General features: G+C 41.5%; 2 protein-coding genes across 6 annotated transcripts in view; one reads left to right on the top strand and one right to left on the bottom strand.

Annotated features, from left to right (window-relative positions):
- The window catches only part of FBXO15 (F-box protein 15), a 27,062-nt gene extending 26,260 nt beyond the window's left edge, over nt 1-802 (bottom strand). The window contains exon 1 of the mRNA XM_050890753.1: nt 787-802. The gene's annotated coding sequence lies outside the window, so the exon portion shown is untranslated. The remainder of the gene's footprint in view (nt 1-786) is intronic.
- Nucleotides 776-13,181, top strand: TIMM21 (translocase of inner mitochondrial membrane 21). Of its 5 annotated transcripts, none has more exons than XR_007766028.1 (7): nt 776-1,256; nt 3,379-3,441; nt 3,508-3,638; nt 5,010-5,083; nt 7,074-7,179; nt 7,272-10,018; nt 13,166-13,181. XR_007766028.1 is itself a non-coding variant. In XM_050890755.1 (6 exons), the coding sequence occupies exons 1-6, from the start codon at nt 953-955 to the stop codon at nt 7,362-7,364; spliced, it is 771 nt and encodes a 256-aa protein (XP_050746712.1). In that variant the 5' UTR covers nt 776-952; the 3' UTR covers nt 7,365-10,762. The 5 variants fall into 5 exon arrangements, 3 of the variants coding, with proteins under 3 accessions (XP_050746712.1, XP_050746713.1, XP_050746714.1); XR_007766027.1 differs by lacking the exon at nt 13,166-13,181 and adding an exon at nt 10,468-10,762; XM_050890755.1 differs by lacking the exon at nt 13,166-13,181 and having other exon boundaries at nt 7,272-10,762.
- Nucleotides 13,182-16,482: the final 3,301 nt, after the last annotated feature.

The following is a 16,482-nucleotide window of genomic DNA, read 5'->3' on the forward strand; positions in this document are numbered from 1 at the left end:
TTCGTGGTCGCCCCTAAGAAGAAGTTTATTTTTAACTGGAGAGAAGGGACACCGCCTCCCCTGAGAGTTTCCAGCGTGCGCCGGAGCAGGCGTCGAATGCACCAGCGGGGCGGACCCGGGGTAGGACGGCTGTGGGGCCGGACTGGCTGCCCCGGGGGATGAGCGCCGCACCTTGCCGTGCCCGCCGCGGCGGCGTTGGGTTCCCAAGCAGTGCGGTGTGGGGCACACGGAAAGCGTTAATACACCGGGGAACCGCAGTGACTCCCGCCATGAGCCCCTGTCAGGGCCTCCGACAGGCATCCTGTCAGCTTCCCCCTCCACGCCCCACAGTGAGCTCCGCGCAGGTGCGCCGTCCCCGGGAAGCCGGAGCCCGGTCTTCTCAGGTGTTCCGGTCTCCATTCGTGGAAACGTCAACTGCATCACTTTTACGCACCTATGTGTGCAAGATCAAAAAACTATATATATATATATATATGTATAAAACAGCTTAAAAAGGGTGACCGGGACCGCAAGCGCACGGCGCCGCGGGGAGCCCCCGCACCGTTTAACGGCCGGCGGTTCCCCGCCCCGTGAGGGCGGGCTGCGGCTGTGGCGGCGCTCGGCACGGCGGTCGCTGTAGTGATCTTGCCGGGAGCCGTTCCTAGCGGCAGGCGCAAGAGGGAGCCCGCTCAAACTACCGCTCCCAGGGGCCGCTGCTGCTTTCTTCCCCTCCACCCCCAAGATTTCCGGCGGGGCGATGGCGGGCGGCGGCTGTCGGTGGGTAAAGGGTAATGGGGGCTACCTGACCTGAAGCACCGGCCGCAGAGCCGCGCTCAGGGCGGGAGGCTGCCCTGACTCTTCCCCGAGGGTTCCCCTGGGAGAACGGTGGCGGTGGCGAGCGGCAGAAACTTTCCGTTTAGCTCGGCTGCCTCCGCCGTACTTCCGTGAGGGCGCTTGGGAGCCGTGCCCCGGCATGCTGCCCGCCTCCCTTGCGCGGGCGGGGCAGCGCGGCGAGCGGCTGCGGGCCTCCCTTGGGAGGTGGCTGCTCGCTCCCCCTGGCTGGGTGCTGCTGGGGACGGGGACGGGGACGGGGCCCTGCCTGAGGTGGCGGCACCAGCCCTCCCGCACGCAGCCCGCCCTGCTACTCCGGGCCGCCCGGCAGAGTATCGGGACGCAAGCGCGGGGGCTGAGAGCTGAAAAACCTGGCGATAACAGCAAACATGTCTCCCTGCAAAGGGGTCGGAAAGAAGAAACTCTGCTGTCGGCTGCTCAGAAAGGTAAGGCGGGCCGTAGTCACTCGTGAGTGGGTGTAGGAGACCAACTGAAAAAAACAAACTTGTAGCCCCCTGGAACAAAGAGCTGGTTGTTCCGAAGGATAACGGCGGGAGACAAAACTTGATAAGGGTGCAGGAGAGGATGTTAGATCCCCTGAGCCTGTCCGAAGAATGTCTCAAACACTCGCAATTTACGATCCTTGAAGAGGAGCTAAAGACTGATAAGAGGGAGTAGCCTGTCAAAGGCTGGATGAATTGCCCAAGAAGCTGTGAGGCCAGCAGTAATTGCCCAACAAGCAGCGAAGCCAGCAGTAGCTAGGGGAAAGGTAAATGTGGCAGGGGGAGATCGCGACCACCGACTCAATTTGAGACCAAAAAGTCTTGCCCCCCCACACCTGCAAGAAGTATGCGTGCTAATTTACATAGCAAGCGAGGCTAATTAAAATAGAGGTAGTCCACATTGAAGGATAAGAATATAAGGAGAAGGCAAGTGCCAAAAAAGGGGGAACTAAGAGGAGAAGACGACACCCACAGACCAGAGACACACCCCCTCCCCGTTGGCTGGACCAACGCTGGAACCTGGACCAGTGATAAAACACACACACAGACACACACAGTCTCTCTCTCTCTCTCTGTTATTCTCTCCCTCTCCCCCCTCCCTCCCTCTCTCTCTTCTCCCCCCTCCCCCCCGAGCCTAACCAAGAAATCCAGTCAGAGTTTTGCCAAGTGTCTTAGTCTGAAAGTTTTAAAGTTTGGAAGTAAAATTGCTTTGATTAAACCTCCTGAGAACTTTGTTGTTTCTCCTGTGCACCGCCCAGAGCATATCAAACTACCTTTCCCTAAACCCACCGAGCAGGACAGGACAGTGGGAATACTGTGCACTGCACAAGGAGGCTGGCATGGAGAAAATTACTGCTGCAGCTGAGATTTTATAGCCCCAAAACTCAGGAATTTTAAAAAAAACAAACCGATTTTCAGAAAACCAACAAGCCCGTTTCTTTTCACGTCATATTGTTTGCAGCAGTTGATACATTTCAGTGTATGTATTGCACAAGCAGAACAGAAACTATGTGGCTTCTTCCAAACAGCTTGTTGATGTAGTGTTTAAGTCACATCAGGGATAAGACGTAGTAGCCTGTCATTTTCCTTTTCCAAAGGAAAACCTATCACACACAACCTGTCTCAATGCTGTTAAAACAAGTTTCCCGCCAGCAAAAGTGTCAAAGCTCTACGTGTGATACTAGTTTCTTTATAGGACGGCTGTCACTTTGGTTGGTCTCATTCACTTCAGTGAAAAGTGGTTACTACATAATTAGCCTCAGAAATTCGAAGTGCTTTGAAAAACTTTGTGAAAAACACCCTCAACTGATTAGAAGACTGCAGGAAAAATGGTTATTAAAGTTTCCTCGGTAACTTGTACTTCACTGAAAGGCACACCTTATCACTTTAACAGATCAGTAGTCTGTTTCCAAGTTCTCAAAAAATATTTTGTAACAGAGAATCTCATGACTTTTTTTAGAGGGTATACTGACACTTCTGCAAGTACATTAGATCAAAACTAGTAGATAAAAACTAATCAGATAAACTGCAGTTAACGATCTCAATAAATAAAATACATATTTTGGTCTAATATCCATCCTTTTTATTGTTCACTTGACTGAGAATTCATAAAATCAGTTATTTTCAGCCAGTGTGTGCAATTTATAAGCTTATGCTTTTTTTTTTTTACGTCACCCTTTCTCTGCATAAGGATTGCAATGATTGTGGGTTTACATGGTAGCTTGAATATTGCAGTGCTAAATACCTCATTAGTTCTTAAAAAAACTAGCTCTCATACACAAAAAGTAGCAATAAGTGCTATTCTGGGTCTTGAAAACATCTAGTAGGAAAACAGAAAATAATAAGGCTTAATACAGAGATATAAACATGCCCTGTACAACATAAGAGATGTTCCATGGTCTCTTTCTTTTAGTGATGAGGCATTATGGAAGCTGTTATTGGAATTTTTTCTTCTCCCAAAACGTTATTTGAGCTGCAGACTAATAGAAAAGCATTTATATGAGAAAGCTATGCAAGTCTTACTATCCAAGATTGTAACTCCTGCATTGTTTTCTGTCTATTTCAGTGAAAGAAGCTGGAAGAGACTTTACCTATTTTATTGTGGTGCTTGTTGGAATTGGTGTTACAGGTTATTTTTAAAAATTATATTCCTTATCAGAAGACGCTTTTCATTAATTCCATCTGGTTTGATTAGTTTTCATTCCATTTGCTATTGTTTCTGTTACAGGTGGTTTGTTCTATGTGATTTTTAAAGAGCTATTCTCTTCTTCTAGTCCAAGTAAGATCTATGGAGATGCCTTGGAGAAATGCAGATCTCACCCTGAGGTTGGTTTTTTAACCTTAGTCATAAGTTTATGTTTCTCAGTAGTTACTGTCTCTGAGTCAAAAGTTTGCACAAGGAATCTCACAAGCAAACCTACAGGAAGACCCACGTGGTGCTTAGCAGGCAAACACCAGCAGATCTGCCTATGCTTTTAGCTGGCCAGAGGTGGGTCAGCTCCAAATTGGAGCCTATATTAGGACAAGTTAATGCAAGCACTGAGCCTGAGCAAATTAGCCCGCTAAAAGCCAAGTTAAGTGAGTGTACCACAGCACAACAACTGATGCAAATACAGTGTCTGCCCCTTCAGAGCATGTGCTTGTATCCCCATACAGAAAGTCTTATAGACGTAACTGAGTGCCTACTAAATGTAGTGCATAAGGAGTTCTGCAGGTCAGGGAGGTAACTGGTCCCACTTAAGTTTTGTAGATCTAGCCTGCTGCCTTTCCTCAGCACAGTTATTCTGACTGTGCACTAGGGTTGTGACACTGCACTAGGGGTCTGTCATTCTGCAAAGCACTGCATAAGTATCCAGGAATTTGAACTCTTCATTTGAAATGTGGTTAGCATTCCCGTGGCTAACAGGAAAAGAGACAGAGAACAGTCATGTGATCACACAGTCATATAAGATAGCTAGATGTAAACAAAAATCAATCTAAAACTAGATTCTAAAAACCACTGCTTCAGACAAAACAAGAAATACATGGAATAGCTTTCAAACAAGGTTGCCACAGATGCCACTGAGGATAATCTGGAAATGAAGTGACAAGTTGTCACTAGAATAAAAATGAAGACTGCTTTGGAACAAGTTTGTAGAATTAAAACTTCTCTCCAGTACTTACACAGTAAAAATCGCCCTCCCTTTCTAACCAACTTTAAAGTAAGTTTAAAACGAGGTTAATTTGGTCTGGCTTTATAGATCTGGGGAAAAAAAAAAAAATTGAATTTCTTAAACAGTAGTGGTTTTTAGATAATGTGAGGGGAGTGCATTTGCATTTTAAACTTTGAAACATTCTCTTGGAGGAGACATGAGCAAATATGCTTTTTTTTCCTTTTTACACAAAATGTCAGTAAAGCATAAAATACACAGTAAGAAGAGATTAAAATGTCATAATCTCAGAGGACAGTACAAATGGAAGATACTAGTAGGTTTTATTTTAGACACTTAATACGTGACCGTAAAGAAAAGCACTGAAATACAGAGGAATTTTCCTTACGCTGTTTTCTTTCAGAAACTCTTCTATTGTTGACACATCAGACTCACAAGGGGCATTTTGCTGAGAGAAAATGCATTCACAGCAGAGGCGTGAGCTGATACTGGAATATCTGCTTGAATGTGATACCTTCTGACAACTCAAACCTCTTTTCTCTTGTAGATAATTGGTGTTTTTGGTGAATCTATTAAAGGTTATGGGGAAGCAACAAGAAGAGGAAGACGACAGCTTGTCAGGTGCCCTTTGGTGTTTGCCCCATACAGACACTAGTTTTTGCAGAGCAAAGACATTTTGGGTCACATCATAGCAAGTTAGATCTAGATTAATGAACTGTATGTGACGTACCCTGTCACTTCTGAGTGAAAATGAAAGCAGTTTTTTGCAGTACCTCTTGTGTGGCACATACCACTAAATACCGTGCACATACAATATAAAATGCCAATTCTGAATGCCTCAAAACAAGCAATGGTCAGCACAGTAAGCATAGAGCTGGTGTCTCCAAAATATAGGACGAGTCTGAAGTGAGTAGTACAGAGGCCTAGGCATGTATCTGGGGAGCAGGGATCTGGCTGAAGTTTACAGTCTGAAACCCTCAAACAGAGTGAAATTGTTCTTTGAAAAATTGTTCTTCAAGAGTTTTTCTCCTTTTGAAGCAGTAGTTTTCATCAGGCCAGAAAGAGCAGGAGGTACTAACTTTCAGACTTCCAGGAATCCAGCTTGCTCTGTTTAAAGCTAGGCTGGGTCTGACTGTACAGGTTGTAGTCACTGCAGTGACTATATTGTCCCAAGCTGATACACAGTGTTGACTGCCCATTTCTCATGCTGCTTTTTGGTACTTGAGGCTACATCTCTGCTGTGTATTTAACAGAACATCTCTCACCTAAACCTTTCATGAGTGTGACTATTTATTATTCTCCTTTTGAGGGAAACAACAGAACTAATTCTTAGAAAATGTAAATCCTCCCTGCACTATAACCCAATAGGGGCTTTGTCTTTATTGAGTTCTTTGACTTAAATTTATTCAAGGAGGTTTCATACAGGATGGGACACACAAGCCCAGATACAGAACTTGAACCATGAAATTGAGCATTTTTTTTCCAGAGGAAGGTGATTTTAAAGTATTTAAAGTGGAGCTGCTAAATGAAAAGGATATGCACAAACGTTTTAAGCATCTGTCTGTAAAACAAACTATGTGAATAAGTAAATGTACTATCAGTTTTCCTAGTATTTCATTTCCATCATTTTGAAAGTCCAGTATTTTAAATAAATTTTTAAGCTGAGGACTTTGTAAGATTGTAGAGTTTGTGTCTGCAGTATAAGGATGACCTTAAATGTCTCAAAAATGTACAGATTTTTTTTGTGTATGAACACCGTGAATGTCAATTTACTGCAGTAAGGCTCTTCATTCATCTTTATTCTCTGGAACCCGTCATGTCACCTTAAACTGTATTGGAAGTTTAATTCACCGTGTGTATCTGGGCACAACTGATGGAAATAAGAGCTTGGTAGTATGCAGCAGTTAGTAACTTCAGTAGGAAACATAAACTGGCACCAGAACTCTAGCTTGACCATTAGTTTCTGGAAGTGGTCGCCTTGAAAGTGACGAGACCTTCCTATTTATCTAATACTTGAGCATAACCTAACTCTAGTCTAAATATCAGCATTTAGGTTGGAGATCTGATATCAGTGCCAAAGTTACACAACTTGAGTAGAACAAAATTATTGCCAAATAAGTAAAGCATATAGTAAGCGTTTTTGATGTGATTTAACCAACATTCTTTCTGTGTTTTGGCTTCTAACTTAGTTTAAGTGCCTAAAAAAAAAACCCTGGCAGTCTTGGTGATGTGGGTGTTCCTTTCTAGATGTCAGGCTCTGAATCTGGGGGTTCTTTAGAATAAATACAAGGAAATTCCAGAATCTTCAGCCATTGGATTGCTGTTGAGTTTTGAGGGGAGAACTGGGGTGAGGATGTTTAAGCACTTCATCTGTTAATCTGCAACTGCTAGTTAGTTCTTCTAACTCTGCTAGTCCTAGCTCACAGTAAAGCTTTGGAAGAGCAGTAGGGAAGGAACCCATGGTGGCATGAGGACTGCATTGGAATACACTTTCTCACAAAATAGTTAAGCAGCTCCTCTAAATAAGAAGTTTAAATTTGAAGTTTAACTAGCATATAATATGTATCCTTGCTGGGTGGGTTGGGTTTTTGTTTTGTTTTGCTGTTTTTAGTCACATTGAATACGTAAAGGATGGACTGAAACATATGCGTTTGAAGTTCTATATTGAGGGCTCTGAACCAGGGAAGCGGGGAACAGTCCATGTGGAAGTCAAAGAGGTATGTACAATTGCTTGATGGAGCTGACAAGCTTAATCTTGAATTTAAACTACCAAAGAGAAAAAAACAGCCTGAAATTGTTTTCCTTACAGAATCCTGAGAGAGGAAGATTTGAGGTCCGCTACATATTTGTGGACGTTGACACCTATCCTAGAAGAACCATTGTCATAGAAGACAACAGATAGCCAATGATCAAAGTTGCTGCCTCATCTCCTTGAGAATTGGATGATACTGGTGTAGCCAGTCTACGCATGAATTGTTTGGTGTTCTCGATTGTATCTTGCAACTTTGGGGTTGTGTTACAGGAAGTAGCCTCTCAGGGCCTCCATTAAGGTCTTTTCATAATAACAGATACAGGATTTGAAGTGAAGCCAATGAAATACAGTAGAGCCATCACTTATGGCAAATACTTTTGACATAGGAAAATAATGGCTCATAATAAACAGTTTAATGCTGGATAATACTTCTGCACACCCAAAAACTGAGTCTTCCAAGATTTTAGGTTTGGATGGGGAGTTTTTTGTCGTCCTTTGCTTGGATTTCCCACTAGCACTGCAATAAAGAAAGTGGTATTTTAAGTGTAGACAAGCTCACTGTTTTCATTCTGGATGCCTTTATAGATAAGGTAAAATGAGAATGTGTGTTAGTGATGCAAAGGAGATCTAGCCCAAAGGCATGTAAGGATAGGAATTGTGGAGACACAACCCATGACAAACAACTGAAGATAAAGACTTCGTTATTGGTGTCTTCTATATAAATTAACAGCACACAGAACAGCAATACTGTCTGCTCCTTCCAACGTTTGCCATGCTGCTCCGCAGTGGTGTAGCTGCTCAGCACTGCCCACAGTATTTCCATTAACTTAACTAATCTAAATCTTCTGGGAATGAGATTCATATAGGTTTACCCAAACTTAGAAGCTCAACTTATGACCAAATTTCTCACCTGGGTTTCTTCCTTAGTGCAACATGGCAGATGATAGCGAGCATAACCCTGTGTATTAATAATCAGACTCAGTCATGCTGATCTGTCAAGCAGCACCAACCAAAAAATTTCAAGCTTTAGCTTCTTACATTTAGCCACTTTCTTGAACACCAACTAATTCATTTTCTATAGTTACTTATCCTATGTTACGAGCTTTTTAGTTCACTAGTGAATTATCCCTACATTAAGCATACACTGATGTTCAGTTATCAGCCCTTATTATGAGTTCATTTAATGGTACATTTGGGCTGTTCTAAAGTTCATACAATATTCCCTCATGCAGTGCCACAAATCTCATATATAGACCTTTAGTAATACTTTACTGGACTTCAGCCATCCTGTTCCTCTGTCTCCCAGTAGTCTCATTTGCATAATCATAACAACTAAACATAATACTTTGTTAGACCTGGATAATTTTGCTTTATATTAATCACTACAACCTTGACTTCAGTCAGATCCTCATGTTGTTTGAAAGTATTCAATGAAGAGGAATCAGGCATTCATCCCAGTTCTGTGAGCAGAGCAGAGTAACCGCACATTATAGCAGAGCAGCCACCAATGTCAATCTGTGTTAAACTGCAAGGCACTTGGGAGTTTCCACACTATATACAATATAACTGACTTCTGCTGTGCAGGCCAAAGGGATTTTTACAAAACTTCGAACCTCAGTTGAGATGATTGACCGAAGTGATTTCATATCCATTAGTTTCAGCAGAGTTATAAATTTGTCTGCTTTCTTTCATCCCTCAATGGATGCTTGTCAAGACTAACAAGCCCACAATTTCACAGATAGTCAAAAGCGATGGAAGTCCGTGTTGGTGGCTCCCTATTGTAAGTATGAGAAATCGTTGTGGTACTTGATAGCATCACCATGAAGTAACTTTTATAAACTTCTATTTTTACCTACAGTTAACTGACATCATTAATGTCCATCTGGAAAGGGGTCTTTAAATATTGAAAACAATTAACTCCCGTTGTTCTTCATGATATTTTCTTGAAAGCAGTAGAGTCAATAACACCTTTTGACTTATGCTTAGGACTCTTCCCAATTCTTAGCATTACACTTGCCAAAACTTTTGTTTCAGAAGAAATTTTCAACCTAATTGATTTATAACCCAAAAGAAGAGTAAAAAATAAAAGAAGAAAATACCTGAGGCCCTCATTGTTTCATTGCAACGTGCTGCAGTACTAACTGACAGCATTACATACCACGTTTACCTGCCCCTGCTTATGTCCAGTTGCTGTAAGCATGTGTCATACCATGGTGGTTACTGAAAACCATCTGTGCAAGAGTTTTGTCATGAATGCAAGATGGAGCATGTTTGTCAGAGCACATCAGAAATACTGCAAGCTATAGAAGTTTATAATCCAATACTAAGATTACTAGCCTTAAGCCCATGCTATACCTTGATAAAAATGTAATTGTTGTTCACCTTTTACAAAGCAAGACTATATAAAAATACGCAGTTTAAACTAGAAAATGTAATACTATTTTGTCCCTTCCTTTAGGAGTTTTTACCATATCAAGCTGCCTGAAAGCCATTGTAAACCTCCATGTCAACAACAGAATTGACAGGCTTTCTTCCTGTAACTCTGCGTCTCAGCTTTGCTTTGATATTAATCCAGCTGTGGCTTGTTTTCAGTGGGCTTCACTGCTGGAGAAAGGAGTACTTCCTAAAGCAAGATGTAAAAAACACTTTTTTATAGTAAATAGTATAAGTACAGCAAAGAGGCCAGCCGTTAGGTTTACTTTTCTCTTGTTTTAGAGCCTGAAGAAAGAAACTGTCAGGACTAGAAACTTTCTGGGAAGGAAAAGATGATGACCTCACATAGTGATGTTTTTCCAACAGTGCAGGTACGTGAAATTCTATGTCAGGCTTGTAAGACAGCAAGAATTGGCCATTGGGGTTAATGTGTATGTTTGGCTTCAGCTTGAGAAGACAGACTAAGAATTTGATTATTTGCAACGAGATTTATTTACAGGTTTTTTCAGTAGCAAGGACTTCCTAACATACACGGAAATACAATGTATTATTTCAAGGGTTGTGTGAAAGAACTGTCTATTTGGAAATCAGATCCCTGGTTGGTTGGTCCCTTTGAGACATCAGAATAGAAGTTTTTAAAGTTGTCTGTAAAGCTGTCGGTGCCATAGTTCTTGCACTCAGTGCCCTTGTCATACTTTGGCATTTGTGCCAGGCCTTACTGTCGTGCTCCCTAGCTGGGAATAAATGCTACAGTTACAGGTGTCAGAAGAAGTCTTTGCAAAGTCAACATAATGATTCTGTCTGGCCCTTTGGCACCCAGTCCAGACCGTATGAGAAAAATGGAGACAGACCAAAACTGGCAATAAGGAAGAGACATGAGTATAATTCAAAAGACGCAGATGGATGTGGAGTTGTCCACAGTGCAGCTGACCTTCACGATTTCTCCATGATGCTATGACTGTATAAAAGCAAAGTACAAACCTCTGGTTTATGCACTGCATTTCAAGAAACTGGAGAATCCAGAGAAACAAGTCAGGGGATTACTTTCAAGCTTATTTTTTGTTAGGGTAGCCCCAATATGACAGGGTTATAAATAAAATGTTTCTCATCCTGTACTTACATGGAGTGCACTGTTGTCATTGTCACAACTCATCTTTCTTCTGTGGAGTTGCAAGAAAGCGGGTGGGTGAGCACACGTGCTCAAAGCAGCGGGATACACAGCCGTAGTGGCACCCTCCATATACTTCATAACAAACAAAACATCTCACTGGCTGGAAGGAAGCTGCAGTGGAGGAGTATATCGTATATAAATCATCTTTGTATATCGTCCTGCTTTGTAAATAGCAGAATACTAGAGGGGCAGGATAATATTTTGCTTCTAAAAAGGGGAAAAATAAAATAGCCATTATAAATGTAAAATTATAATTATCTCCAGGAACTGCTAATTGCAGTTTCCTAACTAAAGCTTAACCCGCTTTTACTTTGTTGGAGTCCAAGGAACATAGCAAGTCAGTCAGTCTCCCCCCTGGTGGGAAGGGGTACAGAGCCTTTTCAGGGTGCCTTCAGTCATCCTCTTCACTGAGGTTGCATTACATACCCTACCCTATCATGGTTAGGTCTAAAAGTTATTCACAGACTGGGGGGGCTGTAATACTTGCAGCCCTGTACCTGACAATGTCCTTTCCTCTTGGCCACCTCCCTCAACATCATCACCCCCACAGAGAAAAGGGAGAAAGACCTCAGTATCTGCAATTAGCTTCTGACGTTCGCATATCTCTCATCGGTGACATGAGCTGTGCCCCTGGATGAATTGTGTAGCACACGTGGTCTTTTTACCATGCAGTGCTAGTTACTCTCCTGTTGGCAAAAGGCCCCATAAATGGAGGGGATTTTTAGCTCTAGAAATGTTCTCCTGTAATTTCAGGAGAACTTTTGGTATTTCCTTTAAAGCTGCCTTTTCTGTGGAATAACTAAAGTGCCCAGGAAGTAGTGTACTCCATCAGCATACTTTGTTTTCAAGCCCTGATACCAAAATGCTAGCTAAATGCAACAGTAAGAGAGATGGGCATACACATACAAAATGTTCACAAAGCCAAACAGTAGTGAGATCTTCACTGGTGTCTCGTTAAGAAAACTAGCTGGCCTTAAATATCATTACCTTCAAAACGTTCTGAAAAACACAATATTCCATTTAAACTTCTCTCCTTCCCATCTTGTCTATGTCTAGAAGTAGTATTTATCAGGATGTGTCCTCAGTCCATAAAGTGCTCCTCATGATTTTTTTTTACTGCCTGCATCACCTCGCTAGCTAAACAGATATACAAGGATATTTTTCTTTATATTTCTCGAACAGGGGGACACAATTCTAAAGGACATCACTTCTCCTGCTTTGTGAAAAAGCTGACAATATACTTGATAAAATGAAGGCAAAATAAAAAGTAGCAGAAGAAATCCACCTTTACCTGGGCTTAGATATATTAGCGTTCTTAATCTGGACAAATGATACATACAAGGCTCAAATGCTTTCAAACCTCAGTGGAGGAAAGCTTTTGGGCATCCTTTTTCTAGTAAAATCTCTTCAGTGAAGAAAAAAAAAGGAACTTCATAGCATGATTTATCGTCCTCCTCCTAGCTAGATACCTGTCACCAGCGAGATTATTTAAGCCCCATGAGATTTCAAGGGTATTAAAGTTTTATATGTATGTAGTTTGGCTGCAGAAAAATAAGTTAAAAGGCTCTTGCTAACATAGAAGTCTTGTGGGAACTAGTTACTTCTTTCCATATTCCTTGTGAGGCTGAAGTTCTGTTGGTCCCTATGGACCAAGCTCGGATCCATGTTTAAAAAATTTTTTGCTCAAATCCTGTTTAAAGCAAGCAAATATAGGAGGACACCTTCTTCAAAATTAGGTGAAGAAGATTAGTCCAGCAAGACATCTGATTTAGAGAACATTGATCTCTTCTGCAGTACCGCTTTACCTGGTGGTGGTTTTGCACTGGAGGAAAACAGCTGCATGCACTGAGTTTGAACATGTTTTAGAATACCCCTGTTGTAATTTTGAAGACTGTTAGCCTAGATTGTTCCTTAAAAAGCTGTCCCTGCTTCACTGGATCATCGCGCTACCAGTAAGCCGTGCAGAGCTCCTTCTGCATGGCAAGCAGCTCAGAGCGTTCCATCCTCTCACTGGATGATGCTTGGCTGGGGAGGAAGCAAAGTAACTGGAAGGCTCAGCTTCACTTTTCGGTAAACACAAGCAATAAACATTTCAGTGTTTCCTTTTTAAAGCTCTTTCCTCTTTTTCTCTGGGAAAGCACAAAATTATAGCATATGCCAGTTAGTTACTTTCTGATGTAAAACTGTCATGTTATTGTTACTAAAGCTGTGGGAAAAAATCACTGCCAGGAAGTCAGAGCCAAACCAATGAGATTTTCATGGAAATTAAACACATTTTCCAGAGTTAAGTTTTGATTGTTGCAGAATTAATAAAAATACATATGCTCAACCCCCCCTTCTCCTTTAGGAAATGAAAATATGTCACTCACCAGTGAAATGCTGTTTTTCCAGAAACATTGTATGGCAGACTACTCAAAGTGTATTTGAGGTATGTGTGCAACTTGGTCTTAACTTTCCCGTCTCTGCCTTCATTTTTGTGGAAGCCAAAACTTACGTATATAGTATAGACAGCCAACATCCTTCGAGCTGGTTTGTGGGAATAATAATGTTACTCTGTCATCTACATGACCTCTATTTGAGTCTAGGTCCTGTGTATACTTGCTGTATTGTGACAAAAAGAAATATACCTTCAGGAAATTGATTTTGTGGAAACTTTAAAATATCAAAAAATGACTACTCTTTTACTAAGCTTCAGTAAACAGAAGGTCTTGCAAAGAAAATGGAATTTTAGACTGGGAAGGAAAAATGTTGTTGTGCATAACTGGTTGAGTTTAAAAATGACCTTGATACATAGATAATTCCAGTATGGAAATCAAGTTTCAACAACCAGTTTAGGCAATGGAGTCATGATCTTGGGAATGGTTGCAAATAAATGCATGTCTGATGATACAAGAAACTTCAACAAACTCACTTAACAAGGAGAGAAGACAGGAATGTGAATAAGACAATTATTTTATCACATGCCAACTGCAGAAATAAAAAGACAAAGAAGATGAGCTGGGGGTTTTCACAATTAATTTCAATTCACTTTGTTCTCAGCCTCATCTCACTATCACAAGGGATGCCATCCATCCTAATACTCATGGGATTATTCCAATGTGTAAATTATTAGGAACCTAACCTGTTAAAGATTAGGTCCAAAAAACATTGGGGGCACATTTTGAGTCAAAGCCCACTTTTAGGATTCATTGCAGCCTGTAAGCTGATGGAAATACATACAGAAAGCACAAAGATTTAAAAAAAAAAGATTAAAGGATAAAAAGTTTCAAGGAGCAAGCTTAAAGATGACAGTAAGGGCTCATAACTGGCCTCTGTATATGGGGTTGTGAAGTCTGCTTGAAGAGCTAGAATACAGTTGGCACTGGAAAAACAGAAATTTGAAAGCAAAAAGATCTCCCTCCCTCTTTTTTGGGGAGGAAAAAAGGCTTAGTCCCTAGAGAGACATTCACTTGCTTAGAATAGAGAGTAATAGAACTCCAGTGCAAATTCGCCTTAGACAGCTGGGAATGTATATCATTATGATATAATATACCAAGAATTATGAAACAATGATTCCAAACTGTACTGTAAATAACTGAACAGCAGAAGTATTTGACAGTTTTTCTTAGTAAATTCTCAGGGGTTTTTTGTTCTGTATGTGTGATGTAAAATAATCTATAGGAATTATAGAAGAATGTGAATTAATACCATCCTGTATTCAAATTCAGTATATTTAGATTTTCTTAATAATGATATATAGTTAAAAGTTGAAAATGTAGCAAAAATATTTTGCAAGTAAAACGAAAGAAAAGGAAAAAAAAACCAACTTATTTGGAAGTCTTGTGGTTGTCCTAGAAGGAATACATATGATTCCCTTCATCTCATATAGGTCATCAAAGAACATTTGTAACTCGACAAATAAAAGAAATAAGCACAAGCACCTGTTTCAGTAAGGCAGTTCAGTTTGGAAAGCCTCTGTTTGCCTCTCAGTGTTCACTATCAAACTACTGCATTTCATTTTAAATATCCGCATAAAAAATAATACCAGTTATGGAAAAAACATAGTAAGTAACCTTGTAATTATCTACATAAAGGAGATGACACAGTACGTCTACAAGAAAGTATCAGGGATTTTAAACTAATAGAAAACGTCAGTTTTAGTTATCATACATGGCAAGCACAAATATTTACCCATCTATATAAAAGTTTGCGGTATATACTTTGGTACAGGCTTTTGCTTGAGGTGGCAGTGTGGGGGGAGCACACGCACCCCTGTCCCTCTGGCTGGGCGTGGGATGCCCTCACCTTCTCTGGCCCGGAGCCCTACTGTGGCAGGTTAGCCTTGGCCAGCACCCAGACTCCCACCCGGCTGCTCCCCCCCCAGCAGGATGGGGGTGAAAAAGGGGAACAGCAGGAACAAGAAATCTTGGGGTCTGGGAGGAAGACAGGGAGATCACTTGCCAACTACAGTCACAGGCAAAACAGACTTCAAAATTAACTCAATTTATTGCCTGTTATTGCCGGTGTTGCCGTGTTGCTGCACGGTGCGGCAGCGTGGGCAACCTGCCACAGTGGTGGAGCACCCAGGGGGGCTGGCAGCGGTGGCATCTCTACTTCCAGATCACGTACGCACGTCTGCCTCTGCATCTTAAAACCTCCCGGTACTGTGCTGGGAAACCTTTCCAGGATAATCATGTTTATCCAACCTCCATTTAACTACAATTCCCCTTTATCTGAATCACAATTATGTTCTCTAGCATGAGTTGCCTTCTTGTATTACTCCCCACAATTAACTCTATTAACCTTCATTTATGCAAGCGCGTTTTCACTTTTTATAGGAACAGAGTTGTTTTGCAATTTCAATCCTAATTCTTTTTTTCCACTAAAAACGTAATAATCTTAGCCATAACAATGTCTTATTACAGCTGTTTTATACACATACTAAATACGTGGCTATATTCCCTGAGATCTGATTTGCTTCGTTAGCGCCACAACATCCATAGAGGAGCTGGAAGTGAATTGCTATTTTGTGTGCTGTCTGGGGCTATGCATTATCCTGTGTTGAATAACACGAAGCCAAATCCCAATGGCGGAGCGCAGATTTGCAGCATGCTACCAGTTGCTTGTCGGCATGATACCTGGCAACGTCCAGGTGCCCTCTCCTCTTCCATGTGCCTGCAAAGCCGCCGTATTCAGGTGTGTGACACTGGTCAGGATAAAAGTGGTGGAGAAAAATAGCTGAGACATCTCAAGATTTAAAACAGAAAGCAGCTTTCTATCAACTGTCTTGAGCATAAAAGCCTCATAATAAGCCACGACTATTTTTCCCTGAAAACATCCGTGAAAGATGTCCTACTTTACTAATTTTTTGTATTCTTCCCACTTCTTTTCCCTGAATTTCTCTTTTAACACTTTTTTTTGGGAGTCCTGCCAGCCTCTACATATATTTCTCTTTTCCTTCAAAATATTATGCCTAACTTCCATGTCTGCATTTCTCTTCTTTACCTATATTTAATTTAGCAGAATGAAAGCTGAGGAAGAAATATTACACCTTCAGTTTCCAAGGTTTCTAGAGCTGGCGGCTTTTCTCCTGTGGCTTTCTCCAACTTTTCTGTCATGCTGACTCGCTTAAAAAGTGGTACGAAGTCAATATGTATAGCCTGTAATTCAGCATCATCCAGATGA

This window comes from Gymnogyps californianus, chromosome 2, assembly GCF_018139145.2.
Source record: "Gymnogyps californianus isolate 813 chromosome 2, ASM1813914v2, whole genome shotgun sequence".
NCBI classification, from domain to species: domain Eukaryota; kingdom Metazoa; phylum Chordata; class Aves; order Accipitriformes; family Cathartidae; genus Gymnogyps; species Gymnogyps californianus.

Bases quoted from the DNA above. Each gene is read 5' to 3' on its own strand.
- TIMM21 (XM_050890755.1), top strand. From the start codon at position 953: ATGCTGCCCGCCTCCCTTGCGCGGGCGGGGCAGCGCGGCGAGCGGCTG. The intron at 3,442-3,507 runs GTTATTTTTAAA...TGGTTTGATTAG, and splicing joins TGTTGGAATTGGTGTTACAG to TTTTCATTCCATTTGCTATT. The intron at 5,084-7,073 runs GTGCCCTTTGGT...TGCTGTTTTTAG, and splicing joins GGAAGACGACAGCTTGTCAG to TCACATTGAATACGTAAAGG.